The sequence below is a fragment of the Phocoena phocoena genome, chromosome 15 (assembly GCF_963924675.1).
Source record: "Phocoena phocoena chromosome 15, mPhoPho1.1, whole genome shotgun sequence".
In the NCBI taxonomy this organism is placed as follows: domain Eukaryota; kingdom Metazoa; phylum Chordata; class Mammalia; order Artiodactyla; family Phocoenidae; genus Phocoena; species Phocoena phocoena.
In genome coordinates, this window is record NC_089233.1 from 1,615,218 (window position 1) to 1,642,458 (window position 27,241).

General features: G+C 55.7%; 1 protein-coding gene across 1 annotated transcript; it reads left to right on the forward strand.

The window, feature by feature from the left end:
• The first annotated feature begins 94 nt into the window (after positions 1–94).
• On the forward strand, positions 95–21,445 carry LOC136134625 (kinesin-like protein KIF19). The gene is given in 14 exon segments (XM_065892280.1): positions 95–239; positions 779–845; positions 1,956–2,076; positions 2,755–2,835; positions 4,970–5,080; positions 6,466–6,484; positions 6,487–6,552; positions 7,511–7,647; positions 7,834–7,959; positions 9,033–9,227; positions 12,306–12,473; positions 13,081–13,215; positions 15,489–15,638; positions 21,323–21,445. Coding segments are annotated over 14 exon segments (1,644 nt in total).
• The last annotated feature ends 5,796 nt before the right edge of the window (positions 21,446–27,241 follow it).

Genomic DNA, 27,241 nt, shown 5'->3' on the forward strand with positions numbered 1-27,241 from the left:
AGCGAAGCACGGAACAGTGCGCTTGGAGCTCACAGCCGTGACCTCTGTGTACGGTGGACAGACCTAAGACGACCTTGTGGGGCAGGACGGGCAAATGTCTGCCCCCGCGGCTCGGCCGGCTGGTGCGGAGCGGCCCCGACCGGCAGCGGCCCCGCTACCTGGCCTCTCCCGTGTGAGCCGGCGCTTCGCGCTCTTCCTCTCGGGGCCTGGGCTTCCTCTGCAGCCCCTCATCCTGCCGTGTAGCTCATCCTCGCGCCCGCTCGGGGTCACAGCAATTCCTGTTTCCTTTCACGTTCTTTAAACTTCACTGTGTCGAGACCTAGTTTTTCTGATTTCGTGGCAGTAAGGAGGAAATGGCACATGGCTCTATCACGTGAACAGATTTTTAACAGAGCTTTTGAAAGATTAACTTTTCACTGTTTTAAACGGGCTAGTTGTAACTTTTACATAGTTTGTGAATAAAAATTTCTTAAGCAATCGTGCTGGCATTACCTCTCTTTTTCTGTGAACTGGGTGTCCCACCGCCGGCCCTTTGTAGAAGAATTTCCCCACCCACCCGGGGGAGGGGCAGGCAGAGTGTCCCCAGCTTGGGCATCGGGGTGGGTGCTGGGCTCCTGGCCACCCACGCGGGCCTGCTCTCCATCGTGTTCAGAGCAGTCAGGATGTGAGGGATCTGCCCTTGTGTAGGAACCTGGTGGGTCAGAGGCCTGGCCTTTGGGGGGGAGCGTGGATGTTAAAGGGGCGCCCCTTCCCCGGCCTCGTTCGTGTGGCCAAGAAGTCCTGGAGCCCAGCACTGACCTGGACGTGACCAGCACACTCCTGCCCGTGGACGACCAAGTGACCGGGTGTGGCCGCTCCCTGTGCCGGGCTGGCCGGACTGAGAGCCGTGGCTGGGGTGAATGGGCCTCTGTAGCTCGAACCATTAAGTTGGGTTTCTCAGATCCGAACTTCATGGATCTGGTGTCTCCGCGGTTTATATGAAAATGCAGTAGCAATTTACTGCACCTACACGCACCCTGGCTCTCGTGGGCGGGAGCAGTGCTGCTGTCACCTGGCGTGACGGCAGGTGCGGCCTGCTTGGTTCAGGTGCAGTGACTTCCCTGGAGACGGCGTTGGAAAAGTTGAGCGCAGCATTCAAGCAGTAAATACGCCTGATGGTTCATGGGAGTCAGGCCCTGGGTTGTGGTGCAGACTGGCAGCGTGGGAAAGGGGCTTAAAAGCCATGTCCTAAAAATCAGGAAAACCCGCAGGTCATTTCAAGTTTGCTTTAGAAATGTGTCTTTGGGGAGAAGTATTCCGAGGGGATTATTTCATCAAATGTTAGCTGGTGGCATGTGTCCCCCTTTGGTGGGGACAAGCCTCCAGGGCCAAGGGCCAAGTCTGGTGGGTGCAGATCTCAGGCAGGCGTACCTGCAGGCCAGGCAAGGCATGTAGGAACCCTGGGGTTGCCATGGCATCAGGCGAGGGGGCCCACCCGAACCACGTGGGCAGTTCCTGAGACACTTAAGGACCAGCTGGGCTCCTGGGGCCCCGCTGATGTCAGCGGGGCAGGGTGGGGCTGACAGGCAGCCAGGTCTCTCCTGCTAGCGTAGCAGGGAGCAAGAAGCTCGTGTCTCCAGCCAGCCAGCCCTCCCACCCCACTGCCGGCCCCACTGCCGGCCCCTCCCCGGCCCAGGGCAGCCCAGCCAGGAGGGAGGTGGAGCCCGAGGACCAGACGCTCACGGGGAGGGTTCTCCTCTGCGTGCCTGGCCAGCGCTCTGGCTGCGTGGCTCGGGCTGCCTGACCCGCTGCCCCAGGTGCCTGCTTGTCACAGGTCAGGTCTCTGTCGTCAGCCCAGGTCCCCGTCCAGGGCTCTGCCCCTGCTCTGCTCAGCCTTCCCTCAGGGGACCTGGTGACCCCCTGCTCCCCACCTCCAGATGTGCCTTCACCCTTGCCCTCTGAATCTCACTCCCCAGGGAGCTCAGGGCCCAGGCCACAACCCCCAGATGCAGTGGTGTAGACGCCCCCTACCCTGGCCCCATCAGGTCCCCCGAGGCCTGTCTCCTGGGTGACGTGGAAGCTCAGCCCATTAGACGGGTGAGCAGAGGCTCGGCACTCGCCCCTGACCTGTAGGCTGGTTACAGAGAGACCCTGTCGTAACCCCGTCCCCGTTCAGGGAGAACCGTAAGCTACCGTTTCTACCAGGAGGAACTTTGCCATCTTACGGACGAGAAAGCAGAGGCCCAGAAGCATTTTGCTGGCGGCTCACAGCTCAGTGACTAAGGAGGATTCGAGGCCTGGGTTGGCGCCATCCCAGAGGGTCTCCTGTGGGACTCCCTTAGAACTGGGCTGGAGGTGGGGCAGAGAATGATGGGAAACAAGAGCCCAGGGATTTTCTACTCAGAAAACCAACTTTTGCTCTGAAAGTGCTCACAGCCTGCATGAAGGTTTGGGTCCCTCGGGTGGTGGGGTAAAGGAGCCGGGGTGAGATGGTAGGACTCCTTAGCCGCTGTGTGACCTTGGGCAAGTTACTTCACCTCTCTGTGCCTCAGTCTCCCCAGTTCAGACTAAAGAGGGTGGCCTGATCACAGTGCTCCTCTCAGCACCATCGTGGGCTGTGAACCGGAAGTCAGCACCCGGTGGGGCCTGGGGGTTCAGCGGCCTTAACTGCTTCCCCAGGAGTGGGAGGCTCTTGGGAGGTGAGCGGGAGGTTGGGCTGGGGTCTCCTTGACCTGGGAGGACTGGGAGGCAGCTGCCGCGGTGTCCCGCCAGCAGGTGGCGCTTCGGACCCGCCCGCTCAGCGACGCAGACCGCGAGGAAGGGGCCTCCGTCATCGTCCACAAGGCGGGGGACCGGGTGGGGCTGTGTCACCGGTCGCGGAGCTCGCCCGCGTGCGATCGCCTCCCTCCCTCCCTCCCTCCCTCGCGGAAAACATCAGTGCTCACAGTGGCCGGCACGTCCCAGACACTGGGGTGGAGCCGGGGGGAGGGGGGACTCAAGGGCCTGCCCCCCACGGCCCCAGCTCCCTCCCTGGTGGGGGTGGGGTGGAGTGTGGGCGTCGAGCAAGAGAGAAAGTATAATGTCGGGGAGCTGAGAACACGGAGAAGAATGGAGCGGACAGAGGCGGTCACTGACGACACGTTTGAGCAGCCTGGCGCGCGGGGGGGCGGGTGGAGGGGTGGAGATCGGCGGTCTCTAGGGAGTGGCGGGCCGGAGCGGGAGGGGGCGCGGGCGCTCCAGCAGGTGGGGGCTAGGTGTGCAGTTGGGAGAGGGCCCCTGCAGGACCCCGACGGCACGCCGTCACGCCGTCACGTCGCCAAGGATTCCTGCTCCTTGGGAACAGGCTCAGAAGCTGAGCTCTCAGCGCAGAAGTGTCGTTGCCCGTGGTCGTCACTCGCCAGCATAAATGCCAAATTGGGGTAAAAGAAAATTGAATTGCATTTCCCCACTTGACACTAGAGAGGCAGCTTTACCCAGGATGTGCGTTTGCACTCCAGGGCAAAGGACCCCGGCTCGGGGGACGGGGGTGCCAGGGGAGGAGCTCGGGGGTGACACTGCAGGATGATGAGTGGACAGGACGTCTGGGGTGTGTAAACGTGCCGAGGGGCGTGGGCAAAGAGGCTGGTGTGGATTAGTGCTGAGTTCATGGAGACCTAAGCGAGTAAAACCTGTTAGGACGCTTGTTACACTGAGGGGAACAAGGTTTTGCAGGAAGGGATTTGGCCGAGCTCTGAAGAGCGTTTACGTAGATAGTCTTAACGTGGAGACGGCGTGGCTCTAACTAAATTTGTGACGTGACTGCACTGGGAGGCGGGACGTAGGGGCCGGGGACGTAGGGGCCCGTGTTCTGTACAGACAGGGCGGTCACAGCCCGAATGTCAGCCACAGGAGTCGGGGCAGCAGGGGTGGGGCAGCGGCTGCTGTCCCACAGGCTGACAAGTCTTGAAACTGTGTGCACCTCTCATTAAAACGACACAAGTTAGAGGAAGCAGGCAGTGCCCTTGGAATAACTGTTAAGGCAAATAATTTGCTGGAATCCATAGCGGCTCTCAAAGTCATCTCATCAGTCCCCAATTCTTGGCACGTCGCCCATCGTGGGGGGGGCGCTGACCTCCTCCCAGGGAGCTCTGGCAGCCCTGGGTGGAATGGGCGGGTGGCCAGGTGGTGGGGGCTCTTGCTGGGCCCAGTCCTGCCCCTAAGACTCCCTGGTGCACCCCAGGCCCCGCACCAGAGTAAACAGCTCCACTAGTCTCCAGCTGCCCTGCCCCTGCCCCCTGGGAAAGGCTCTTCTGAACCCAGTCCCCAGAGGAGCTTGTACACCTTACTGTATAATTACATACTTATGTGAGAAAGGAGAGGCCCTGGGGAGGGGGCACCCAAGGCGCTCAGAGAGCACAGAGCTGCAGAGCTGGACGGGTCCTGCCCCCTCCAGGTACCTGCGCCCCCCCGCCTCCGTTCTCCCCTTTCCTTTGGGTGGCACGGCCCCATGAGCAAGAGGTAGTCGGGTGCGAAAGGCATATCCCTAGGGCCACGTGCAGATATCGCGGTAGCAGGCCTCTGGCTAGGTGTTTTGCCCTCCGCAGAGCCCCTTGCCCACCTGCGGGTGCTACTCAGGGCGCTGTGGCCGGCGGGGCTCTTCACCCAGCCCTCAGTGCCCCGGCCGGCTGTTCAGGGGCATCCGGGCTGCCGTCCAGGCGGGGCCTAGGTATTCGGCGTTGGTTGGGCGCCGGTATGTGAGGACCGGAAGCAGAGCCCAGCCGGCCTGGGGGCTCACAGTCAAGGCTTTGGGGGTGCAGCAGCCAGGAGATGCTGCACCCTCAGATGGAAGTGGAGAGGCTGCCTGGGGGTGAGCGCAGAGGCCTGCAGCCCTTCCCAGGTCCGGGCCGAGCCCCTGGATGCCTCTGAGGGTAGAGGCCAGGCCTGGGGTCCTCCCTCCGCCCTGATTCTGTGAGCGGCCCCTCCTCCGAGCCCTGCCTCTCACTGCTCCTAGACGGTGGTGCTCATGGAGCCCGGCGAGGACCCTGAGGACACACTGCACACACACCGGTCCCGGGAGAAGACCTTCATCTTCGACATCGTGTTTGACCAGCACACCTCCCAGGTGCCCGGCCCTACCCACCACCCCACGGCTCCGCTGGGCCAGGCCCGCCAAGGGTGTCCTCATGTGGGAGGACTTGGCGGCCAGGTGACCTCATCCGTGACGTCTCACGGGGTCTCCCTGATAAACGAGGAAGTTGGTGCTCTGGGTCACTCCAGGGACAGGTAGCAGACCCCTTCCATGGATGCCGGGGGCTGCCAGTTGCCCGGGCTTTACACGCATCCTCATTTATTCCTCTGTGTGTCCATGTGTCCGTCTGTCCACCCACCCATCCATCCAACAAAGCCGTGTCCTGTCCACCACGGGGCTAGAACACACTCCCTGCCCACAGGGGCTCACACCCCAGCCAGGGAAACAGGCCCAGCTCTCTGAGCAGACAGGTTTCTTCTATTGCCGAGATCTTAATGGTGTCAGAAGTAGAAGGACCAGGTCATCGTCAATTATTGAGCAGCTACTGCATGCCAAGTGCTGTGCTTAAGTGCTTGTCACGCTTTGTCTTCCAAGCGTCACAGCAACTCTGTAGAATACACGGTGATATTATCCCCACTTTACAGGTGAGGTGCTGGCTTAAGGAGGTCAGCAACTGACCTGAGGTCACACAGCTAGAGAGCTGCAGAACCAGGACAAGGTCCCAGACAGTGTAAGTCCAAGGCTGGACGAAAGGAGCACCAGCTTTGGAGTCTGTCCAACCAGGGCTCAGATGCTTCTGACTTGTGTCACCAGCCAGGGCTTTTGGGACAGTTAAGTGAGATGAAGAGCAGGCCCAGAGCGGGTTCAGGGAAGGCAGAGGAAGGGGGACCGTCCTTTCTCTCCAGTCCAGCCAGACACCCATGCCCTCAGACACCAGCCCTGGAGGTGTCCTTCGTTGAATACCCCTGTGGACAGGGAGCTCACTACCCACACACTCCTACCGCTACGTACTGCTGCCCTAAATGAAATTCCGCCAGCCCGAAACTTTCACTTCCTGGTCCTAGTTTTGTCCCATAAGAGGAGTCATAATGCCCTTCCCGGATTCCCCAACCCCGTCACTACTTTCCAGTCCTTTGCATTCTTTTTGATTTCTCTCAATTCATGCAGAAGCCCTGGAAAGGACTCATACCTGTTTGGTACCAAACCTGTCAGGCCTCATGGTGGGAGTTATCACTTACATTCTCGTGCGATCCTCCCTCACCGTGGTCTCACCGTGGGGCTCGGCGTGGTCCAGGCGGCTGCAGGACTGGGGTGGGGCTCGTGCCGTGGCTGTGCCGGCTGCCACCGTGGAGGTCCCTGTCCGTGTCCAGAGGGAGCAGGGCGTTTGCAGGCACCACACACCTGTCCTCTCCAGACAGCCAGGTGCCCAACTCTGGTCGGAGTGTGCATTTCCCTGTCTTCCTTCCGTCTGTCCGCAGGAAGACGTGTACCTTGCCACCCCCCAGCACTAGTGGAAGGCGTCATTTCTGGATACAACGCGACGGTGTTTGCCCACGGCCCCTCAGGTGCTGCCAAAGGCCGGTGTCCCCCGGAGGGAATGAGGTTGGTGGCAGCGGAGCTCTTCCTAACAGCACAAAGCACCTCATATGTGCTGGCCTTGCACTGGTCCCTCTGCATCCGTTGGTTCCTTTGGTTCTTTCAACAGCCCTGAAAGGCAGGTAGAACGATCCCCCTGTCACAGATGAGAAAACTGAGCCTCAGAGAGGTAAAGGGACTTCCCCAAGGTTACACAGCTGGTAGGAGTGAGTGTGGAACTCAACCCAAGCCTACACTTTTCTGCCCATGAAAACCGCAGATTTCTCCTCTGCAGTTACAAGTTGGGGTCGGCAAACACTCGCGAAGCTAAGCTACCTCTGCCTGAAAACTAGAATCACAGAGGGTCAGAGCTGGACGGGCCTTAATCCCCTCCCTATACAGGTGGGGAAACTGAGGCCCTGAGAAGCCTGGTCCGAAGTCACAGCTTGTTTATGGCATTCATTCTTTCTTTCTTTCATTCAACAAACATCAGGGAGCACCTGCTGTGTGCTATGCTCTAGCAAAGGAAGAGGGCCATCTGGTCCCTCCTACAGGGCGAACCGGGAAGGAGGAGGTGAGGACCCCATGAAGCGGGACTGCTTAGAAAGCTTAACACGTACGTTAATTCTCCTATTATGAGAACAACACGAACACCTGAAAGCGAATTTGGAGAGAAGTGCAGACATCTCTTGGGCCTCCCTCCTCTGATACTGTCTGCATCTTCGCTTTGTATCCTCCCGCTTTCCCTGCCCAGGTTTTCTTCCCCAGAGTAGCCATCAGGCTGTTCAGACAGGATTTTTTTTGTTCTTGTTTCCAAAATGGAAACTGAGCATGTCAGAGCAGCCAGGGCGGTTTGCACAGTACAGGCGGCAGGTGTGACCAGGCTCTGAGGGGGCCGGAGCCCAGATCAGGAGCCCTGCTTTGGTGGGCATCCCATGCCTCCCGCAGGTGCCAGCAAGACCCACACGATGCTGTGCATGGATGCGGGGCCCGGCATCTACCTGCAGATGCTCACTGACCTCTTCCAGGCCATCGAGGAGACCCATGACAGCACGGACTGCAGCGTGTCCATGTCTTACCTTGAGGTGAGCCGCCCACCCCCTCGGCTGCCCTGTCTGCAAAACGGGCCTGATCATGAGTGCAAAACCCCACCTGTTACTGAAACCTCAGGGCATCCCAGACTTCTCTGGAGATGCAAAGCCCCAGTGATAGGTAAGCCCCTGTACTTTTGCATCAGACCTACTGCTTTCAGTGTTTCTGTCTCATCCCAGATTTATAACGAAGTGATCTGGGACCTCCTGAACCCGTCCTCAGGGTTTCTGGACCTGCGGAAAGATTCTAGGGGCAGCATCCAGATTGCAGGCATCACGGAGGTCTCCACCTCAAACACCCAGGAGGTGAGGGTCACGGGGGCCCACGGAAGGACCTGTGGCTCCTCCACGGCAGCCACGCTCACCAGTGCTCACAGAGCGGAGCCAGACACACGGCTCCAAAGCTGCTTTCGAGCTAAAGGAACAGCAGACTTCTGCACCACGTCCCCACTCTCCTCATCTGTGCTCAGGGCAGACATCACCAATGGATCACACACTCTTCCCTCTGCATCCAGACGCAGGTGGGGATTCTTTTTTGGCAGCACTCCAGGCAGTCGCAGTCGGAGTCAGCTTCAGGTCTGAAATCTGTTTGCCATCTTGATCCTAAGTCTGGCTCCCATAACGAGGGCGAGCTGTAAACATTTCTGCAGCCCTCTGTCTTTCTCTCTCCCTCCAGTCTCTCTCTGTGCAGCCCTTGGGGTGGGCCTTCCATCTGCTCAGAACATTTCAGAGGCTCCCAGTTGCCTCTGAACAGCATGGACTCCTCGGCCCCCAGGCCCTGGATAACCGTGTGCTCTAGCCATGCTGGCGTAGGCATGAGGCCACCTGCCCTTAGCACCGTCCCTCATGGGTTCCAGGTGCAGGAGGGGAGACTTCTTGCCTATTCTTTAATAACAACAACCATATGAGTCTCTCTCCACAATGCTCTGTGGTCCTAGCATGCCTGGCACACAGTAGGTGCCTAGCAGAGGCTCACTGGCTTGATTTCCACAGCTGCTTGTGCACAAGTGGATTTCAGGCCACCCACCAACTCCAGCAAATCTGTACAACTGCCTGGAGTTCCATATGGAAAAGGGCTCGGTGTGTTAGAGATGGGTAATCCATTGGTGATGTCTGCCATGGGTAGAGGAGGCAGAAGTGGTGCTATAAGTGTCAGCAATCTGCCATTCCTGCTGGATTAGTTGACTCGATTAATTAATCTCTTCATGCCACAAACCAGAAATTGCTTCCACTGGATGCGGTTCTGCCATCAGCATCCCAGCTGGGGAAGAGCTGCTCTAAGGAGCTCGGGAGGGCACGTCTCCTTCTCTTGTTCTGCAGGGAGCGTGTGGCCACTCAGGGGCCCTTGACTGTCTGCCCACTTCTGCCTCTGTCCTCAGACCATGCAGCTCCTCACCAGAGGCAACTGGCAGCGCACACAGGAGTCCACCGCCACCAGCAAGATGTCGTCCCGCTCCCACGCCGTGCTACAGGTCACTGTGCACCGGCGCAGCCACGGCACAGACGTGGCAGAGGAAGTGCACGTTGGGAGGCTCTCCATGGTGGACCTGGCGGGCTCGGAGCTGGCGTCTCAGGTTCCTGTCCTCTTCATCTCCGTTACTCGCCTTGTGTCCATCTGCCCTTTAGTCTGGGAGCGGGACCCTGTCTGTCCTTGTTGCACACTGTCTCCAGCACCTAGGACAGCACCCGGTCGAGGGGAGGTGCCCACTACACGTCTGCTGAGTGAATGAATTCTCAGCAGGTATTGGGGGTCACTCCCGCGGAGCCAGTATTTATGGAGGGCTTCCTGTGTGGCAGGCTCTCCCGGGCACCAGGGACGTGAAGATGAGCAAGCCCCAGACCCTCACCCTTGGGGGGCTCAGAGCCTCTGGGGGCGGGCAGGAGACAGATGTGTAGCTGGTAATTACAGCACAGGGAGGCCTGTGCCTTGAGATTCGGGGTCACACAGAGGCTGTGGAGCCCAGAGGAGGGTGGGGCCTCAGGGCTGAGCCTGAAAGGTCATCAGGAGTTTGGTGGCTGGAGGGAGCAGCGTGGCGGGGGTGGCTGTCAGGATGCCCTCCCAGGACCTGCCTCCTGCGCCCGCGCCCCTGGCTGGCTGTTCTTGTCGCACCTGCGGCTGGGAGTGAGGCTTGTGCTCACCGTGGCCCCAGGGGCCGGAGCAGTCTTTGCGGACAGGACCCAGCCCAGCGCCAGGAACAGAGAAGGTGCCCGATGGAGGCCAAGTCAGCACAGCAGTAATATTATCAACGAGGGACATTCTCACGTCCCTCTAATGCGCCAGGCACTTCGTGTTCATCATCCACCTAACCCCCGACACCTGGAGGGTAGGCGGCCTCGTGCCTGGTTTACAAATGCCCAGCTGAGACTCGGGGTGGTGTGATTGCACCTGCGCAAAGGTATCAGGTGGATCCGGCCTCTGGACCTGGGGGGATCTGGCCCAGGTCCGTGCCTTTCACTGATGACATTTGTCCTCCAGTTTGCAGGCTACGCTGTGAGTCCTGGGGGTTTGTCAGTCGTTGCATTGCTTCAGTCAGTCACTCATTCATTCACCTGCCCTGCACCTGGCCCTGCCCTGGGTGCCTGGGCTGCTGAAAGGAGCAGAGCCTGGCCAGCTGGCCCAGAGGCCAACAGGCTCAATGTATTGTGTTAATATGGTATGAAATTTGAGGTACAGTGAGGCCAGCAGATCAGAAGATGACTGCCATTGAAGAGATAGCTTGCTACTCACAGGTCCCAAGAGGAGGGGGCAGGAGAAGCCAGGCCGGGCCACACGGGGAAGCACCAGGGTTGGTCTGGAGGCAGAGGGAACAAGGGGAAGACACGGGCCAGAGCCTCTCTCGTGACTTCCATGGGAAGGCAGGCTGAACACTGGCCAGTTTGAATAATTCCAGCAGGCTCTGGGGCACAGGGCCCATCCCTGGTTGTCTGGTTCCTGACCTGGGTGATGAGGGCAGGTAGACAGTGGCCCAGAGTGTGGGAGCCCCAAGGAGGAGGGGGTGGGGTGAGAGCTCTGGGTTGGCTGGTTTGCTTTTGAAAGGTGTGCTCACAGGTGACTTGTTTGTTATCAGAAGGAACTGGCAACCCTGGGAGGGGCAGCAGGGCCCCAAGATGACAAAACATTAGGATGCAGAAAATAAAAGACATGGTTCATACACAGACAGATGTGGGTACAGACAGTTTCATGTAGACCAAGCCGAGTGTGATGGAGCCCTGGGAGTCTGCCCGTGCCAGCTGGACTTGGCCATGTGCTCAGGGGGCAAGGTGGAGACCAGCCTCCTCAGATCTTAGCTCTTGGGGAGGCCATTGGACAGGGGTTCAGGCCCTAGGTTCTTGTTCTCCCTCTGCTCCAAATAGCTGTCTGCCTTTGGTCAGGCCCCTGTCCCTCTCTGGGCCTTGGTTTTTAAGCTGTATACTCAGGTGGCCTAGCGGGCTGTCTTCAGGTCTGGTTGGCTATCACAGTCTGCCATTTCTTCATAGAAAATCACTCACAGAAGAGTTTGTTCCAGGGCACAAGGCCTCTGAGAAAACCCCCGAATTCTGGGGCACAGACACGTGACACGTGAGCAGCTGCCATGGCCTGGGTCATGCCGGCAGCTCCCACTCAGTGAAAGTAGCAGCTCACGTTCGCTGCTCGCTTCTGTGGGCCCATCTCTGAGCTGGCCTCTTACACACGTTGCCCGCCAAATCCTCACCATGACCACAGCAACTGCCTCTTTTGACAAATAAGGAGACTGAGACAGGCTGGGAGACCTGTCTGAGATGTCATTTAAGCCGTTCTCAAGCCGTGCTCCAAACTGGCTCTAAAACCCATGTCCCTTAAAGAGAAAACGTTATTTTCCTTGCTGATTTCAAACGTAACCAAATCAGTGCAGAAAATATGGAAAATGTGGTTAAGCCAAAGGAAGAAAGTTAAAGTCCCCACAACGGCTGCACTGAGAGGCAGTCACCCCAGTGGCAGTTTGGCGTGTGTCCTCCTAAGGCCCCTGCAGGCATCTTTGTACATTTGTTCAGTGCTCAGCCATCCAGCCACACTGTGGGCCAGACGCCCGCCGGTGTCCAGGCTCTGGGGACAGATGGCCAACCAAGAGGACAGCTCCGTCATGGAGCTTAGGTTCTGTGGGGAGCAGTCAGGGAAACAACAAACGCATACGAGAGCGAGACAGTTGCCGAGAGAGCTAAGCAACTTCAAGGAAATATACAGGGTAGCATGTACCCCCGTGGGGTGAGGGGCCCCAGGAGGACCGCTAGGCTGAGACTAGGAGGACAAGAAGGCTTCGGCGTGGGGGGACGTTCTCGCGAAAACACACGCGTTCGTATTTTTATCATAAAAAGGGAACTGTTCTGCCCAGGCATCCGTCTGAGCCCTTTTTTATCTCACTTCACAGAGAGCATCTGTTCAACATTGGTAAACAGCTCTACCTCACCCCCTTTCCTGGCTGTGTGGTATTCCACTGCAGAATCTGGTGTCCTTTCTGTCTCCAGTCCCTGGGCTGTGGGAGTGTAGTCAGGGCGTCCACCCTGAGCCTCCCAGGGTGGGGTGGGGTTATCGCATCCTCTGGACCTCAGTCCCCTGCCCCTGGGGCCTGGGGTGGGGAGGTGGCGAGGTCGGGGGGGAGGACCACCTCCCCGTCAGCTGGCTTCTTCTCACTCAGACCCAGAACCGAGGCAAGAGGATGAAGGAGGGCGCCCCCATCAACCGCTCCCTGCTGGCGCTGGGCAACTGCGTCAACGCACTCGGCGAGAAGGGCGGCAGCCAGGCGCAGCATGTGAACTCCCGGGACAGCAAACTCAGGCGCACCTGCTGAAGGTATGAGCCCCTGGCCAGAGACAGGCGTGGCTGCAGCATCTGACTGCATCTTTCAGGATTTACCTGGGCCTAAGGGCCCTTCCAGGAACCCCTGAAAGCAGGAAAATCTCTGCTTTATCTGGAGAAATCATCTCTAGTCACTGCTCGAATCCCCCCTCCATCCCTCTGAGTGTGGTCCAGCCCATGCTTGCACACTCCCAGGGACAGGAAGCTCACTACCTCACCAAGGCCGCCTGTCTCATCACAGATGGTCTGAGAAAATTCCTCTTCATACTGAGCTGAATGCTGTCACCTCTATTCTACAGCAAGGCAGGGTATAGGTAAACAGATAGGCAAAGCAACAAATAAATGGCTCTGTGAGTTTGGCTTCTTGGTCTAATCTACCTGCATCAGAGTGGAAGTAGGATGGGGCGGGCCTACAGCAGGTCCATCTCAGCCTGTGCGTCACCTCCCTGAGCATTGACCCCTTGGTCCAGCCTCAGCTGCCCTTCTCAGGGTTTGGAGCAGGAACCCCAGATGGGCTGGTCCAGAGGAGCCCGGGACAGGTAGCAGAGGGATGGCGCCCCCGGGCAGGTGGGAACCCTGGTTCCCACCATCCCCAGCTCGCGCCTTCCACTGAGAAGGATGCCCTGGGAGGGAACAGCCGGACGGTGATGACTGCCCACATCAGCCCAGCCAGCACGCACTTCAGGGAGGCGCGGACCACCCTGCTATACACATACGGAGCAGGGAGGTGTGGACACTCTGCTATACACGTAGAACCAAGAACATCAAGAGGACGGTGAGCCGCGCCCTCCCACCTTCCCTCACCCGCTCCCTCTGTTACTCTCCCGCCTGCTCACTGAGTCCTACAGCTCTCCCTCCAGAGGCTCTAGGGGAGGGTCCCTCCCAGCTCGCATGGCTCCTGGAGCTTGGCTTGTGGCCACACCCCTCCAATCTCTGCCCCGCCTTCCCCTCCTCCCTGTGCTCCTCTCTTTCTCCTCTTTTATGAGGGCAGTTGGCATTGATTTGAGGGCTCTCCCTAATCTGGGATGATCTCATCTCAAATCCTTAATTACATCTGCAGAGACCCTTTTTTCCAAATAAGGCCACATTCACAGGTTTCAGGGAAAGGACTTGTCTCTGTGCCTGGCATCATTGTAAGCTCTCACTGGGATCTGATTTACTTAATTCTCAGCAACTGGCTCCCTAGGAGGTAGGTCCCATTATTATCCCATCTTACAGAGTGGGCAGCTGAAGCACAGAGAGATAAAGCAACTTCTCTAACCTACCACAGCAGGGGCAGAGCTGGTGTTGGGGCCCAGGGAGCCTGGCTCCAGAGCCCATGCCTCACACTGCCATGCTGTTCTGTCTACACTGCTGTACTCAGTGTAAAGGATTCATCTCTCTCTTTTTTTTTTTTTTTTTTTTTTTTTTTTTTTTTTGCGGTACGCGGGCCTCTCACTGCCGTGGCCTCTCCCGTTGCGGAGCACAGGCTCCGGACGCGCAGGCTCAGCGGGCACGGCTCACGGGCCCAGCCGCTCCGCGGCACGTGGGATCTTCCCGGACCGGGGCACGAACCCGCGTCCCCTGCATCGGCGGGCGGACTCTCGACCACTGCGCCCCCAGGGAAGCCCCAGGATTCATCTCGTAAGGCTGTGTGACACTCAAGATAATACACGTTAGTGACTTAGCACAGGAGTGAGTAGTGGCCAACATACGATAGGTGTTATTTTATTATCATGATTACCATTTGTCGACAGACAAGGGATGAGCCCTTCCCAATGTCCAGCTCTGAGCGAGGCGCCACCATAAAACCATCACCAGCATTAGCGTCAGCGTCATCAGAGCTTCTGCTCCCGCACGAACCCTGAGCTTAGCCGAGGAGAAGGCAGCTAGGAGACAGGAACCCACACGGGTGAGTGTTTCATTTCCAACTGTGGCAAGTGCTCTAAACGAAAGCCACAGGGCGCCGCAAGGAGCGATCACAGAGAAGGCCGAGCTTAGAGGGGTCTTCCACCAAGGGGGACTGGCTCCTGCAAGGGAGCTGAGCTCCGAGCGCTAAAGAGAGCGCGTCTGTGCAGACTGAGGGCCAGTGTGCACATCTGGTGCAACTTAAGTGCGTGCGCCCTGCGGCCAGCAATGTCACCTTCCACGTCTACCAAAGAGAAACTCAGACCCACGTGCTCAGGGAAGTTGTGTCACAGGAAAGCCCCAAAGTGCCCGTTGAAGAGGAGGGGACAGCTGCCTGCTGTGTCCCTGTTCCGGCCCTGCTCTGCAGCTGTTACAGACAATGGGGTAGACCCATCTGTGCAGACGGACAGCCTCTAAGACACGTCGTTGGACCAGAAGAGCAAGTAAAAGTACAGCAGCTACAGTCTGATATAATTTACGTAAACCCCCCCAAAGCTGAACCCACACCCCCAAAACTCCCCACGTGTATCTCTCTAGAGACCTGTATATGTATAAAACCGCACAGAGAAAGATTCGGAAGGGCACACACCAAAATGGTAGCAGTGGTTACCCACGGGGAGGGTTTTCAAAAACCTCTTCGTGGATTGTTTGAATTTCGGGTTTTTTGTGGCAAAATATACATAACATAAAATTCACCCCTTGAACCATTTTAAACGGCCCAGTTCGGTGGCATTAAGCACACTCTCATTTTTGTGCGACCATCCCCACTGCCCGTCTCCAGAACTTTCATCTTCCCAAACTGAGACTCTGCCCCGATTAAACACCGACTCCCTCCCCTCCCCCACTCCTGGCCCCACCCCCTACTTCCTGTCTCTGTGACCCTGACGCTCCCAGGGACCACACATGTGGATCATACGGTGTTTGTCCTTCTGCATCTGGCTTATTTCACTTTTCATCATGTCCACCCATGTTGCAGCAGGTGTCAGAATCTCCTTCCCTTTTAAGACGGAATAGCACTGATTTACATTTTCCTGACGAAACGTGCTTGCGTCTTTCTGGCATAAATCCATTGGGTGACAGGTGTCCTTCGCGGGGCAGCCAGCTGGCCCTGACCTTGGCCGCGTCCCGCCACCAGGTCAAGCGCAACCTGCTGAACGTGTCCTACCACGTCGCGCAGTACGCGGACGTCATCTCCGACCTGGGCAGGCAGATGAAGCACCCCGAGGCCAAGGTGGAGAAGCAGGGGAAGGAGAAGAGAAGCATCCCAGCGGCCGGGATGCTCAAGGTAGGGCCGTACACGCACGCAGTGCCTCCTGCTGCTGGGCCGTCCGGGACACCAGAGGCCCACTGCGCCCTCCTGCCCTTCCTGGAGCGGTGTCTGCACTGAGCACCCCACCCGGGGTGACCGCCGAGCCCGGCCTGGCCTTTTTTTAAAAAATATTTTATGTATTTATTTTTTTGGCTGCGTCGGGTCTTAGTTGCCGCACGCGGGATCTTTCGTCGAAGCACACGGGCTTCTCTCTAGTTGTAGAGTGCAGGCTCAGTAGATGTGGCGCGCGGGTTTAGTTGTCCTGTGGGATGTGGGATCCTAGGTTAACCAGTGGCCACCAGGGAAGTCCCCCGTGGCCTCAGGGAGCAGCCGTCTCTCTGCTCTCTTCTAATCTCTTCCTTCTTATCTTTCTTCAGCTTTTCTTCTTGCTGCCTATTTTTTTTTCCCTCCCAAATCAGTTTTTTTTTTTTAATCTTTTCATTTTGGAATAATTTTAAATTTAGAAAAATTGGCAAAGATACTACAGAGTTCCCAGCTTCCCCTAATGTTAGCGTCTAGGGTCTTCCAAAAAAGTGCATTGAGGCAAAACTCACACCACATAAAATTCACCATCTTAAAGCAAACCCTTCGTTCAGCACATCCACCGTGTTGGGCATCCGCTGTTTCTGTCTTGTTCTGAAACGTTTCCACCCCAACGTGAAACCCATGCCCGCTAGGCAGCTTCTCTCCATCCCTCCCTTCTCCCCAAATCGGTTTGATCTAGGCCTCCTTTTGGGGTAGAGCACACCATAGTTTTACCCTAAAATTAATCAGTAAGTTTAAAAGATGCCCATAAAAAATATCTGTAACGAAGACAAGTAAACATATGTACACACACACACACACACACACACACACACACACACACGTTCTTTTGGCTTATTAAGATGTTTTGGCATAGTAAATAAAGGATTTTTGAAAATCAATAAGAAAGAACCAACAGCCCAATTTAAAAATGAGGGTGAGGAAATGAACGGGCAATTCGGAGAGTTTCTAGTGGCCATAAACCTAGGAAAAGATTCTCAATTGCATTAGGAAACAGAGATACAAATTGAAACAATTTTCACTTATTGGACTGGCTAAAATTAAAATGTCACGTAGCATTAAATGGATAATATAAAGTATGGAAGGCAGCCTTAACCACTATTATTGGGAGTCTAAATTAACACTTCTCTTTGGAGTCTGTTTTACCTGCATCTTTTCAAACTTTAAGTGTATGTGTTCTGTGCCCAGCAACTTCCCCCAAATCTACCAGGAGACACATGCGCTCACATGCCCATCAAAGGGGATGGGACAAGCTAACTGGTGGGTCCCTCCTATGGATCACCCTGCAGGTGCTACAGAGAATGGGGCAGACCCATCTGTGCAGATGGACAGCCTCCAAGACCATTGCTAGATGAGAAAAGCAAGTTAAAGCATAGCAGGCATAGCCTGATATAATCTACCCACCAGGAAACCCATATGTCTCATTAGATACAGTTATATGTACAAAACTGCACAGAGAAAGATCCGGAAGGGCACATATCAAAATGATAGCAGTAGTTACGTGTGGGTGGGGGACTGGGGTTGGGGGGAGGGCAATCAGATAGATGATCAAGTCTTGATGTATTATTCGAATTTTTATCACCAAAACGTGTTCCTGTATTAGATGTGTAAATACATCATATTCAAAACGTTTCCTGATTGTTATAGTAATATGTGTTTATCATTCAAAACTTGGAGTATGCTGCAAAGTGTAAGAAGAAAATAGAACTCACTCATAATCCCACAACTTGGAGATACCATTGTTAGATTTAGCTATTTCCTTCCAGTCTCTTAAATAATTCCATACACACATGCACAGCAAAATTGGGAGCTGGGGGGACTTCCCTGGTGGCGCGGTGGTTAAGAATCCACCCGCCAGTGCAGGGGACACGGGTTCGAGCCCTGATCCGGGAGGATCCCACATGCCACGGAGCAACTAAGCCCATGCGTCACAACTACTGAGCCTGCACTCCAGAACCCAGGAGCCACAACTACTGAGCCCACGCACCACAAGTACTGAAGCCCATGCGCCTAGAGCCCGTGCTCTGTAACAAGAGAAGCCACTGCAATGAGAAGCCCACGCACCGCAATGAAGAGTAGCCCCCACTCTCCACAACTAGGGAAAGCCTGCACGCAACAAAGACCCAACACAGCCAAAAATAAATTTAAAAAAAAAAAGTTGGGGGTTGGGATCAGGCAATGTCACACATTTAATGAGTACCTACTATGTAACAGGTGCATATCAGTGTTGGAGATGCAGGGAGGGAACGAGCCATACACAGACCTGGTTCAGAGTCGTCCAGCAGAGGAACTGCACATGCAAAGGCCCTGGGGTGGGAGTGGGTTTGATGAGTTCAGGGAGCAGAGGGTCGCCCACATGGCTGGCACCTGAGGAGAGGTGCATGGTGGGAGCTGAGGCTGGAATACGTTGAACAGGGGCCTGGGTTTATCCTGACTGTAACGGGAGGGCAAGGAGACCTTGAGCCGGACAGCAATGTGCCAGGAGCCCCCTTGAGCTGTGTATTCAAGAAGTGAAAGTGAGACTACTCACAGGGCAGGTGGGGGATTCTCCACGGCTGGGGTTTTGTGTGGAGACCATGACAGGAGTTGAGGAGGAGGCCAGGAGTGACCACAGTGGTCAACTGTGAACACCTCGTAGAGGAGGGAAGTAGAAAGCGCTCACACTTTTGTTACGAGGATTTTCCAGTACTCACAGAAGGAGGAAGAGCAGTAAAGCGAGCCCTCGTCACCCACTCTCCAGGCCTTGTTTCTTCCCACGCACTTCCCTCAGCCTATTATCTTGAAGCAAATTTCGGTCATCATATCATTTCATTCATAAGTATTTCAGCCTATAATCCCTAAAGAATAAAGGCTCTTTACAAACACATAACTACAGTATCATTTCCACACCTTAAAAAATATTAACAGGGCTTCCCTGGTGGCGCAGTGGTTGAGAGTCCGCCTGCCAATGCAGGGGACACGGGTTCGTGCCCTGGTCTGGGAAGATCCCACATGCTGCGGAGCGGCTGGGCCCGTGAGCCATGGCCGCTGAGTCTGTGCGTCTGGAGCCTGTGCTCCGCAACGGGAGAGGCCACAACAGTGAGAGGCCCGCGTACTGCAAAACAACAACAAAACAAAACAAAAGAGATTTCTGACATCGCTTAGATTGTCGGAAAGTTGAACACCTATTGGCTCTCTGGTGATACAAACACATTACTGTTAATTTTTTACCATGAAAGATGTTGGATTTTGTCAAATACTTTTCCTGTATTATTGAGATGATCATATGGTTCTTGTCTTTCATAATATTAATATGGTATACCACAATTACTGATTTGCATACGTGGAACCATCCTTGCATCCCAGAGATAAATTCCACTTGATCATGGTGTATGAGCTTTCAGTGTGCCATGGATTTTGGGTTGCTAGTATTTTAATGAGAATATTTTCATCTACGTTCAACAGGGACATTGACCTGTAGTTTTCTTTTCTTGGTGTCCTTGTCCGGCTTTGGTATCAGGGTAATGCTGGCCTCGTGAAACGAGTTTGCGAGTGTTCCCTTCTCTTCAATTTTTTGGAAGAGTCTGAGAATCGGTGTTAATTCTTCTTTGAAGGTTTGGTGGAATTCACCCCTGGGCTTTTCTTTGTTGGGAGGGCTTCGATTACTGATTTAATCACCTTACTCATTATTGGTCTGTTTAGATTTTCTGTTTCTTCATGATAAAGGCTTGGTAGGTCGTATGTTTCTAGTGATTTATCCATTTCTTCTAGATTAACCGATTTGTTGGCATAGAATCGATCATACTAATCTTATGAGCCTTTGTATTTCTGTGGCACCTGTCGTGATGTCTCCTCTGTCATTTATAATTTTATTTATTTGCATCTTCTCTCTTTTTGTTTTTTCTTAGTAAGTCTAGCTAAAGGTTTGTCAATTTTGTTTATCTTTTCAAAACACCAGCCCTCAATTTTGTTGATCTTAATTGTGTTGGTCTCTCCTGTTGTTTTCATGGATTTCTGCTCTCATCTTTGTTATCCATCACCTTCCTTCTGGCAACTTTGGGTTTAGCGTGTTCTTCTTTTTCCAGTTCCTTGAGGTCACTGCTATCATTTTGAAGTATTCCTTCTTGGATCTTTTCCTGTGCAGTGCTGTAGACATAAATGTATCCAGAGAGGTATGTGGTGTGTGTGTATGTGTATGGTGGGGTGGCTTTGGGTTTTTGTATAAATGATTTCAGACTCTAGCTGTTATTCTTTAACTTGTTTTTCTCAGCCATCGATGTGTCTTGGAGGCCGTCCATCTGCAGAGACGGGGCTCCCTCATCTCTGTAACAGCTGCAAAGTGTTCCATAGGATGTCCATACTGGAGTCTGCTTATCCTGTCCCCTTTGGGGCTTTCCAGTCACATAAACTCCTTGCGCACATGGGTGCCTATTTCTCTGTGGTAGATCTGGGGCTCAGGTTTCTGCTGGAGCAAGAGGGTGAAGGAAAATTTCAAAGAAGAGTGGTTGCTGGTGATGCCACACTGAGTCCCATGGCGCCAGCAGAGGGCTTCAGGGGCTGGTGGGAGTGGAAGATGGCATTGTTGTAGAGCATCTATAAAGCTAGGTGATGACCGGGAAGCTTGGGCTTCTTTGGGGTCAGGGGTCAACAGAGATGCATGCCATAATGGCTCTCATCCTGCTGGCCTATTAGTTATTGGGACTGGCCTTGGTGGTCTGAGGAGGTGGGCAGCGTCATGGAGGGGATGAGGGTCTCATGGTGAGCCCTGAGGGCATGAGGGGCTTCCCTTGGGTCCTGCTATGGCAAGGCTAGGGCAGCAGTGGGCAGCTTGTGTCCATGGTTCTGCCAGGATCATTCCTTTATGAGCATTTCCTAGGATATCATGTGTTCCCCAAAAGCCTTCTTTTAATGACTGCAATGATTTGGTCATCTGGATGCATCATCATTTATTTAACCAATCCCAGATGGCTTGATGTTTAGGGAAAAGGAATCCCTTGACCACTGCCCTCAAAGTCAGGGGAACCAGCTGCATGTGACCAGAGTGGAGATATCTACTGGGACAGGCAGGGAAGACCATCGATTAATCACTGGATAGATGTTAGGTAGGAACTGATCACGGGAAACAAAAAGACTTATATTCGTGGAACTTACATTCCAGTAGGAAAGGCAGGTGTTGAACATTTACCACGAAATGTTACCACATTATCGATATGAAGAAGACTGCCGAGTTGAAGGTAGGATGTTTTCAGAGTAAGTGGCAGATGGACCCAGATTGAGAGTCTAGGAAGGTTCCCCTGAGGAAGTGAGGTCAGAGCTGAGACAGCTAGCCCAGCCCCATTCGTCCTTGGATTCCTGAGACTCAAATCCATGCAACCCAACCGCAAAACGGGCAGACAGAGAGTCTAAATCCCTCTAAATTAACCATTCAAGTATCCACCCATCCACCCATCCATCCATCCATCATCCACCCATTCATCCATCCATTCACCTGCCCATCCACCCACCCATCCATCCATCCTCCATCCATTACCCACCCATCCATACACTGTATATAAAGCCTGTCCTCGGACCCGATCCTGTGTGGCCAGGCAAGCATGGATTCAACCCTGGCCTAGGTGGCACTGCTCCCTGTGCAGCTGGCTCTCTTCCTGTCCCCAGCCGCCATCCCTCCGCCCGACACAGAGGAGGACAGCCGCCTGCAGATGAACGAGATCTGGGTGCAACTCACCGGGGGCTTCAAGGAGCAGCTGGAGCTGTGACACAGCCTGGCGGAGCTGGAGAACACCAGCATCGAGCTGCATGTGGACATGTCCCACTACCTGCTGACCGTGGCAGAGTGAGTGTGCCCACCCTCCCAGGGATGGGCCGGGGAGGCCAGCAGGACCTGGGGACCCTGGGGTGGGGAGCTCCTTTTTCTGCTACTGTCCAGCCTCCCTCTACTGCCGGTGGGTCCCCAAGGGGACTTCAGCCAAGGGCACCCTCGCTGCCCTGCTCTCCTGGCCTGTGGCTAATCTGGGCCAGTGGGAGAGGCTCCCAGGCCCCTTTGACCTCCTTCTACAGGTGGAGTCCAGGGCCAGCCCTGGCAGGTTAGGGTCAACCCCATTTTACAGCGAGGATGTTGAGGTCAGAGGGGATGTGGGTTTGCCCGAGGTTGTGCGTCCACTCGGCCAGGGTCTTTCTACCATTCCGCGCGCACTTGCGGTTCATACCTACTGTGAGTGACTGACTGACTGCCTGCAGAGGAGCTGGCCGTGCACTTTGTCCCCCAGACCAGGAGCACCACAGGGTGAGGGGGCGCTGTTAACAACCATGCTGGGCTGCCAGTGGACAACCTAGGACACGTGTCCTCTCCACTTACAGGCCGCAGCGCTGGGACTTGAGTCCATTTCTTCGCCAGACCTCCCCCATTTCTCCCCCGCCTCCTTCCTTCCTGTTTATTTACTTAATCACGCAAACAGCAGGGCACCGCACTAGAGGAATTCTAATAAAGGAAGTGCTCCCTCCATCCCACCCGCTGCTCCCAGCCCTCTCTCCCTCTGGGTCCTCCTACCTTGCAGTTTCCACATGACCCTCGTTATAGTTTAGGTTCGGTCGGGCGCCCTGCGTGCACCTTTGGAGGTGTCGCCCTGAGCTGGGTCCTCCCAGCCCGACCTCGTGGAGCCCCGGCTGTGCTGCTGTCTCCAAGGTTTACAGCTGAGGGGACGGAGGAGCGTTTACGCGGCAGGCGGCCCCCGTCACCCAGACGGTCCTGGGTGGGTCGGGTTGGAGGCAGGGCGGGCACTTTGTCACTCGGCCATCCTGCCACAAATGTTTACCAATTCTTTACTTCCTTCCAGTTTTGCTCGTGAATTCCTGTTCTTCGTAAGCATAGAAGGCATCAGGTAGCAGACCCAATTCTGCCCCGTTTTCACGCCCGCGCCGGCCAGTAGACCAGCTGGGACCAATAGGGACTCTGAGACAGGAGGATGCCAGGGCTCCCCAGGCTCCCCGGGCGTGGCCTGAGCTCTGACCCCTGACCCCTCTGTTGTGGCTGCAGCTGGAAGCGCGCACAGGGACAGGCCCCCTGAGAGGGCCAAGGCGCCGGTGGAGGCCGACGGGGTTGGGGACTCGGGCAGGGCCGCGGAGCCGCACGAGGTGGCCCTGGCCAGAGGGGAGGCCCACACGCTCTGGCCGAGCAGTGGGAAACCAAGGCCCTCAAGGTGCGGGAGGGACCAGGCACGCCATGGTCACAGCAGCGCTGCTGAGAGCTGCTAACGCTTTCTGATGGCAGCCGGTGCACCAGGGGCTCCTACAGTAGTCCCCTGGAGCAGGGCCGATCACGACCATTCTATAGATGTGAAAACTGAGGCTCAGAGACGAGAGAAATTGTACCTGATCCCCAGAGAGCAGGACCCGACCTGAGCCTGACTCCAAAGTCCATGCCCCTTTGAGTTAGACTTATGGCTACACTGGGGGGGGGGGGTGGGCGCAGGGGGCCATGGAAATGGGGCACGAGTGGTGGCGTGGGGTCTACCGATACCCCCTGCCTGTCTGTAGGCGCCTGCAGTGGCCGCCGTGTGGGGAGCACTTTAGCCCTGCACGGCTCTCCACCGGCGTGCGCTCAGTCTCCCTGAGTCTGCTCTCAGGCGCATGGCACAGGGACAAGAAGCATGGTCAGAGAAAGCCCAGACTCCAGGCTCCTCTCTGGAGAAAGAGCTCTTCTCACATTCCTGTCTTCTGAGAAGAGCAGACTGTTTATATAATAGCTGGTTATCTCATAGTCTCACTTCAGAAAAATGACCGAACTGGACCTCGATGGAGACTTTGGGGAAAATGCCAGTGAAGCCGGCTACTATTTCAGCCCATTCGTTAAATGTTAGCAGGTGTACTTTCAGGCAAGTGGAGAAAACATCTGATGTCATGTTGCTAAAACAGGCAGCGTTTATTTCACTTAAAGGCTATTTGCCAAACCAAGAACCTCTTAATATTATTGCATCTGCCTGCAGCAATTTGGAGATTACTTGATCTCACTGCAAAAGTCTTCCAACATTTAAAAGTAAGAAAAACGCCTTTTTCTTAAAGAGATAATGTGCATTGGCAGAGAGTATGGCCTTCGAGAGCCAAGTATAGATATTGAGCTGTAGCCTGTAAATGCGAGTCTATTAATGAATCAGTTAGTCGACAACAAATCAACGTTTTAAGTGTCCAGCTCAGTGCCAGGCCCTGAGGACATAAAGATGAACAAGATACTCTCTAAGACTTGAGCTGTCGATCTACTGGGAGGAGACACAAACCACTATGTACAACCCAGTACGATAGCAGGATGACAGACATAGCAACAGGGTGCTGGGGAGCTGGCGGAGGGGGCTGTGGATTCAGCCGGGGGGCCTGGGAGGACCTCAGGGAGGAGAGGAGGATCTTGCTAGGGGAGCTGAGCCAGCTCCGCCCAAAGTGGTCCCCTCAGCCTTCCCTGGTGGCACAGTAGTTGGGAATCCGCCTGCCGATGCAGAGGACACGGGTTCGAGCCCTGGTCCGGGAGGATCCCACATGCCGCAGAGCAACTAAGCCCGTGCGCCACGACTGCTGAAGCCTGCGTGCCTAGAGCCCGTGCTCCACAACAAGAGAGGCCACCGCAATGAGAAGCCCGCACACCGCAACAAAGAGTAGCCCCCGCTCGCCGCAACTAGAGAAAGCCCGCATGCAGCAACGAAGACCCAACACAGCCAAAAATAAATAAAATAAATGAATTTAGAAAAAAAAAACAAAACAAAGAACAGAAAAAAGCAAAGTGGTCCCCTCTCGGTCCCAGAGGATGAAGATGCAAAAGGCTGGAGCACGTCCTCTTGGGCTGCACTGGGGGCTGTTATCTGACCTGCTTCCAGGCACCGTGATTTGGGGGAAGGGATGTCGGCAGCTGCAGCCCCAGGCGTTACTATCTGGGGGCCTAGATGGAGTTACGTGGTGTGGTGGCGATTTTAGGTGTCAGCTTGGCCAGGCCACTGTACCCAGTGATTCCATGAAATGCTAATCTAGGTGCCACTGTGAAGGTATTTGGTAGGTGAGAGGAACATCTACAATCAGTTGACGGTAAGGAAAGAGTATCTGGGATAGTGTGGCTCGGCCTCATCCAGTTGAAAGGCCTTACCAGCAAAAACTCAGGTTTCCCAGAGAAGAGAAAATTCTGCCTCGAGACTGTGGCATCAGCTCCTGCCTGAGTTTCCAGCCTGCTGGCCTGCCTGGTGAATTTTACACTCACCAGCCCCGATTCTTTAAAGTAAATCTGTGTGTGAGCGTATGTATATGTGTGTGTGTATATATACGTATATATACATATACATGCAAACATACACATAAATGTGTATATATGTGTTTATATACACATAAACATATATAAACACAGGTACATAAACATGGATAAATAGATACATGTATGTGTTTCTCTCTCCTACTGGTTCTGTTTCTCCAGAGCCCTGATTGACCCACAGAGTAAGGTAAAGGGTCCCCGGCAGACCTCACAGGCCCCCCAGCCGGTTTTCTGCAGGAGGGAGGCAGTTCCCCGTGGCTGCAGTGGACAAGCTGGTTGACCAGCAGCACATCCTAAGATCACGTGAGATAAACTGCAAGTGTCCTCAGATGGCTCCCTCCTCGCCACCTTCAGAGCCCGACCCAGCAAGGCCTCCCCCCGCCGCGCCATTTCACACTGCGACCGTGGGGCGTGTCCCCAGCGAGGGGACTGCAGACTGAGCTTATGGCTTTGTTCATCGTCTTCCCCCCGTGGGTCTACAGGTCGGAGAGCGCAGGGGTGTTTGTCGGTCTCAGTCACTGCTTTGTGCCCGGTCATTACAGCAGATGCCCAGTAAATAGCAGTCGGGTGGACGGATGAACGAACGGGTGGGCGTGACCCCGAGCAGAGACCTGGGGAAGTGGGCACCCGCGCCAACCCTGGCAGAGGCCCCCTTCTCTCCCCACCACCCCTCCCTTGCTTCCTTCCTGTTGACGATGACATCTGATTAAACTGTTCAGGGACCCAGAAAATCCTCTCACTGCCGTGTCAAGGGCCCCTAAGAGCAAAGAGGAGATGGAGGGAGGAAGGAGGGAAGAGCACGGTTGAGGAGAAGGGAGAGGGGCCAAAAGCCAGAGGGGGAACGTTCCAGAAAGGCCCGAGCTCAGGAGTTCACAGGAGACAACCCCTCACAGGGCTGTGGGAGAACAAAAGGGTAACTTCAGTAAACAAGCCGGCACGTAGTAGGTCCAAACATGGTGCATCAAACACTCATTATTTAGTCTATTTCCAGGATTCACTGGGTGGTCCCCGAAAATAATAATATTCTCTTCTCTCCGGTTCGCGCTTGAGAGGAAAACAGGCTCCACGTGCCGAGGTCGGCGGCACCTTCCCCAGCGCCACCGGGCAGAGCAGCACCGGCCCGAGCAGGGCGCCCCTCCTGCCCCGGCGCGTCCGAGGCCAGTGCCGGCCTCCCCCAGACACACGTGCCCTCCGCCGTCAGGGCAGTGACAGCCGAGCGTGCGTGCCTCAGACGTGACCGTCACCGCGCGCCCTGCCAGCGGTGGAGCTGTGACAGCGCTGCACCCGCTCCTTCCGCTGAGGGGACTGCGCGCCTCACGCGCGACTGATGCCACGGGCCCTTCCCCTGAGGGGGCACGAGTGCCTGGCACCTGTACCGGAGACATGCGTGCTCACCGCATGTCCCCTCACCTGACGAGGCTGTGACAGCGCATACGTGTCCCTTACCCGTGACGGTTCACCACACGCCCCCTCGTCTGAGGAGGCTCACGCAACAGCGCACGTGTACCTCAGACATGACCGAGAGCAAAAACTTCGAGCCCCGAGGAGACTGCAGGAGCGCGCGGTGTCCCTCAGACGTGATCGGTCGCCACGTACACCTGAGCTATGGCCGATGCCGCGTGCCGCCACGCCGGTGGAGCCGTGACATCGGTGCACGGGTACCTCAGACGTGACAGTCCAGCAACGTCCCCTCCTCCGAGGTGCTGTGACAGCGTGCACCTCACGTGACCGATGCCACACACACCTCCACGCGGGGAGGCCGCGACAGCAGTGCACCTGTCCCTCCGGCGTAGCCGGGCGCCGCGTGTGTCCTCTCTCGAGGAGGCTGTGGCAGCTAAGACATGACTGCTCACCACACGCCCCTCACCAGAGGCAGTGACAGCGGCCGTGAGTACCTCAGACACGACAGCTCAGACGAGTCCCCTCACCTGAGGTGGTGTGACACCAGACACCCGTCCACCAGACGTGACGGATGCGACACAACCCTGCGCCTGTGAAGGGGGTGACAGCAGCGGATGTGCCCACAGACGTGACCCCTTAACAAAAGTCGTCTCACCCGCACAGGCTGAGACAGTGCGGTTGTGGCTCAGATGTCACCGACACCACAGGGCCCATCACCTGAGGAGGCTCTGACAACACACACGTGTCCTTCCGAAGTGACCGGTCACCACGTGTCTCCTCACTCGAGGAGGGCATGACAGCAGCCACGGGTACCTCAGACGGGACCGCTATCAAACGCTTCTTCCCCTGACGAAGCTGTTACAGCGTCGCA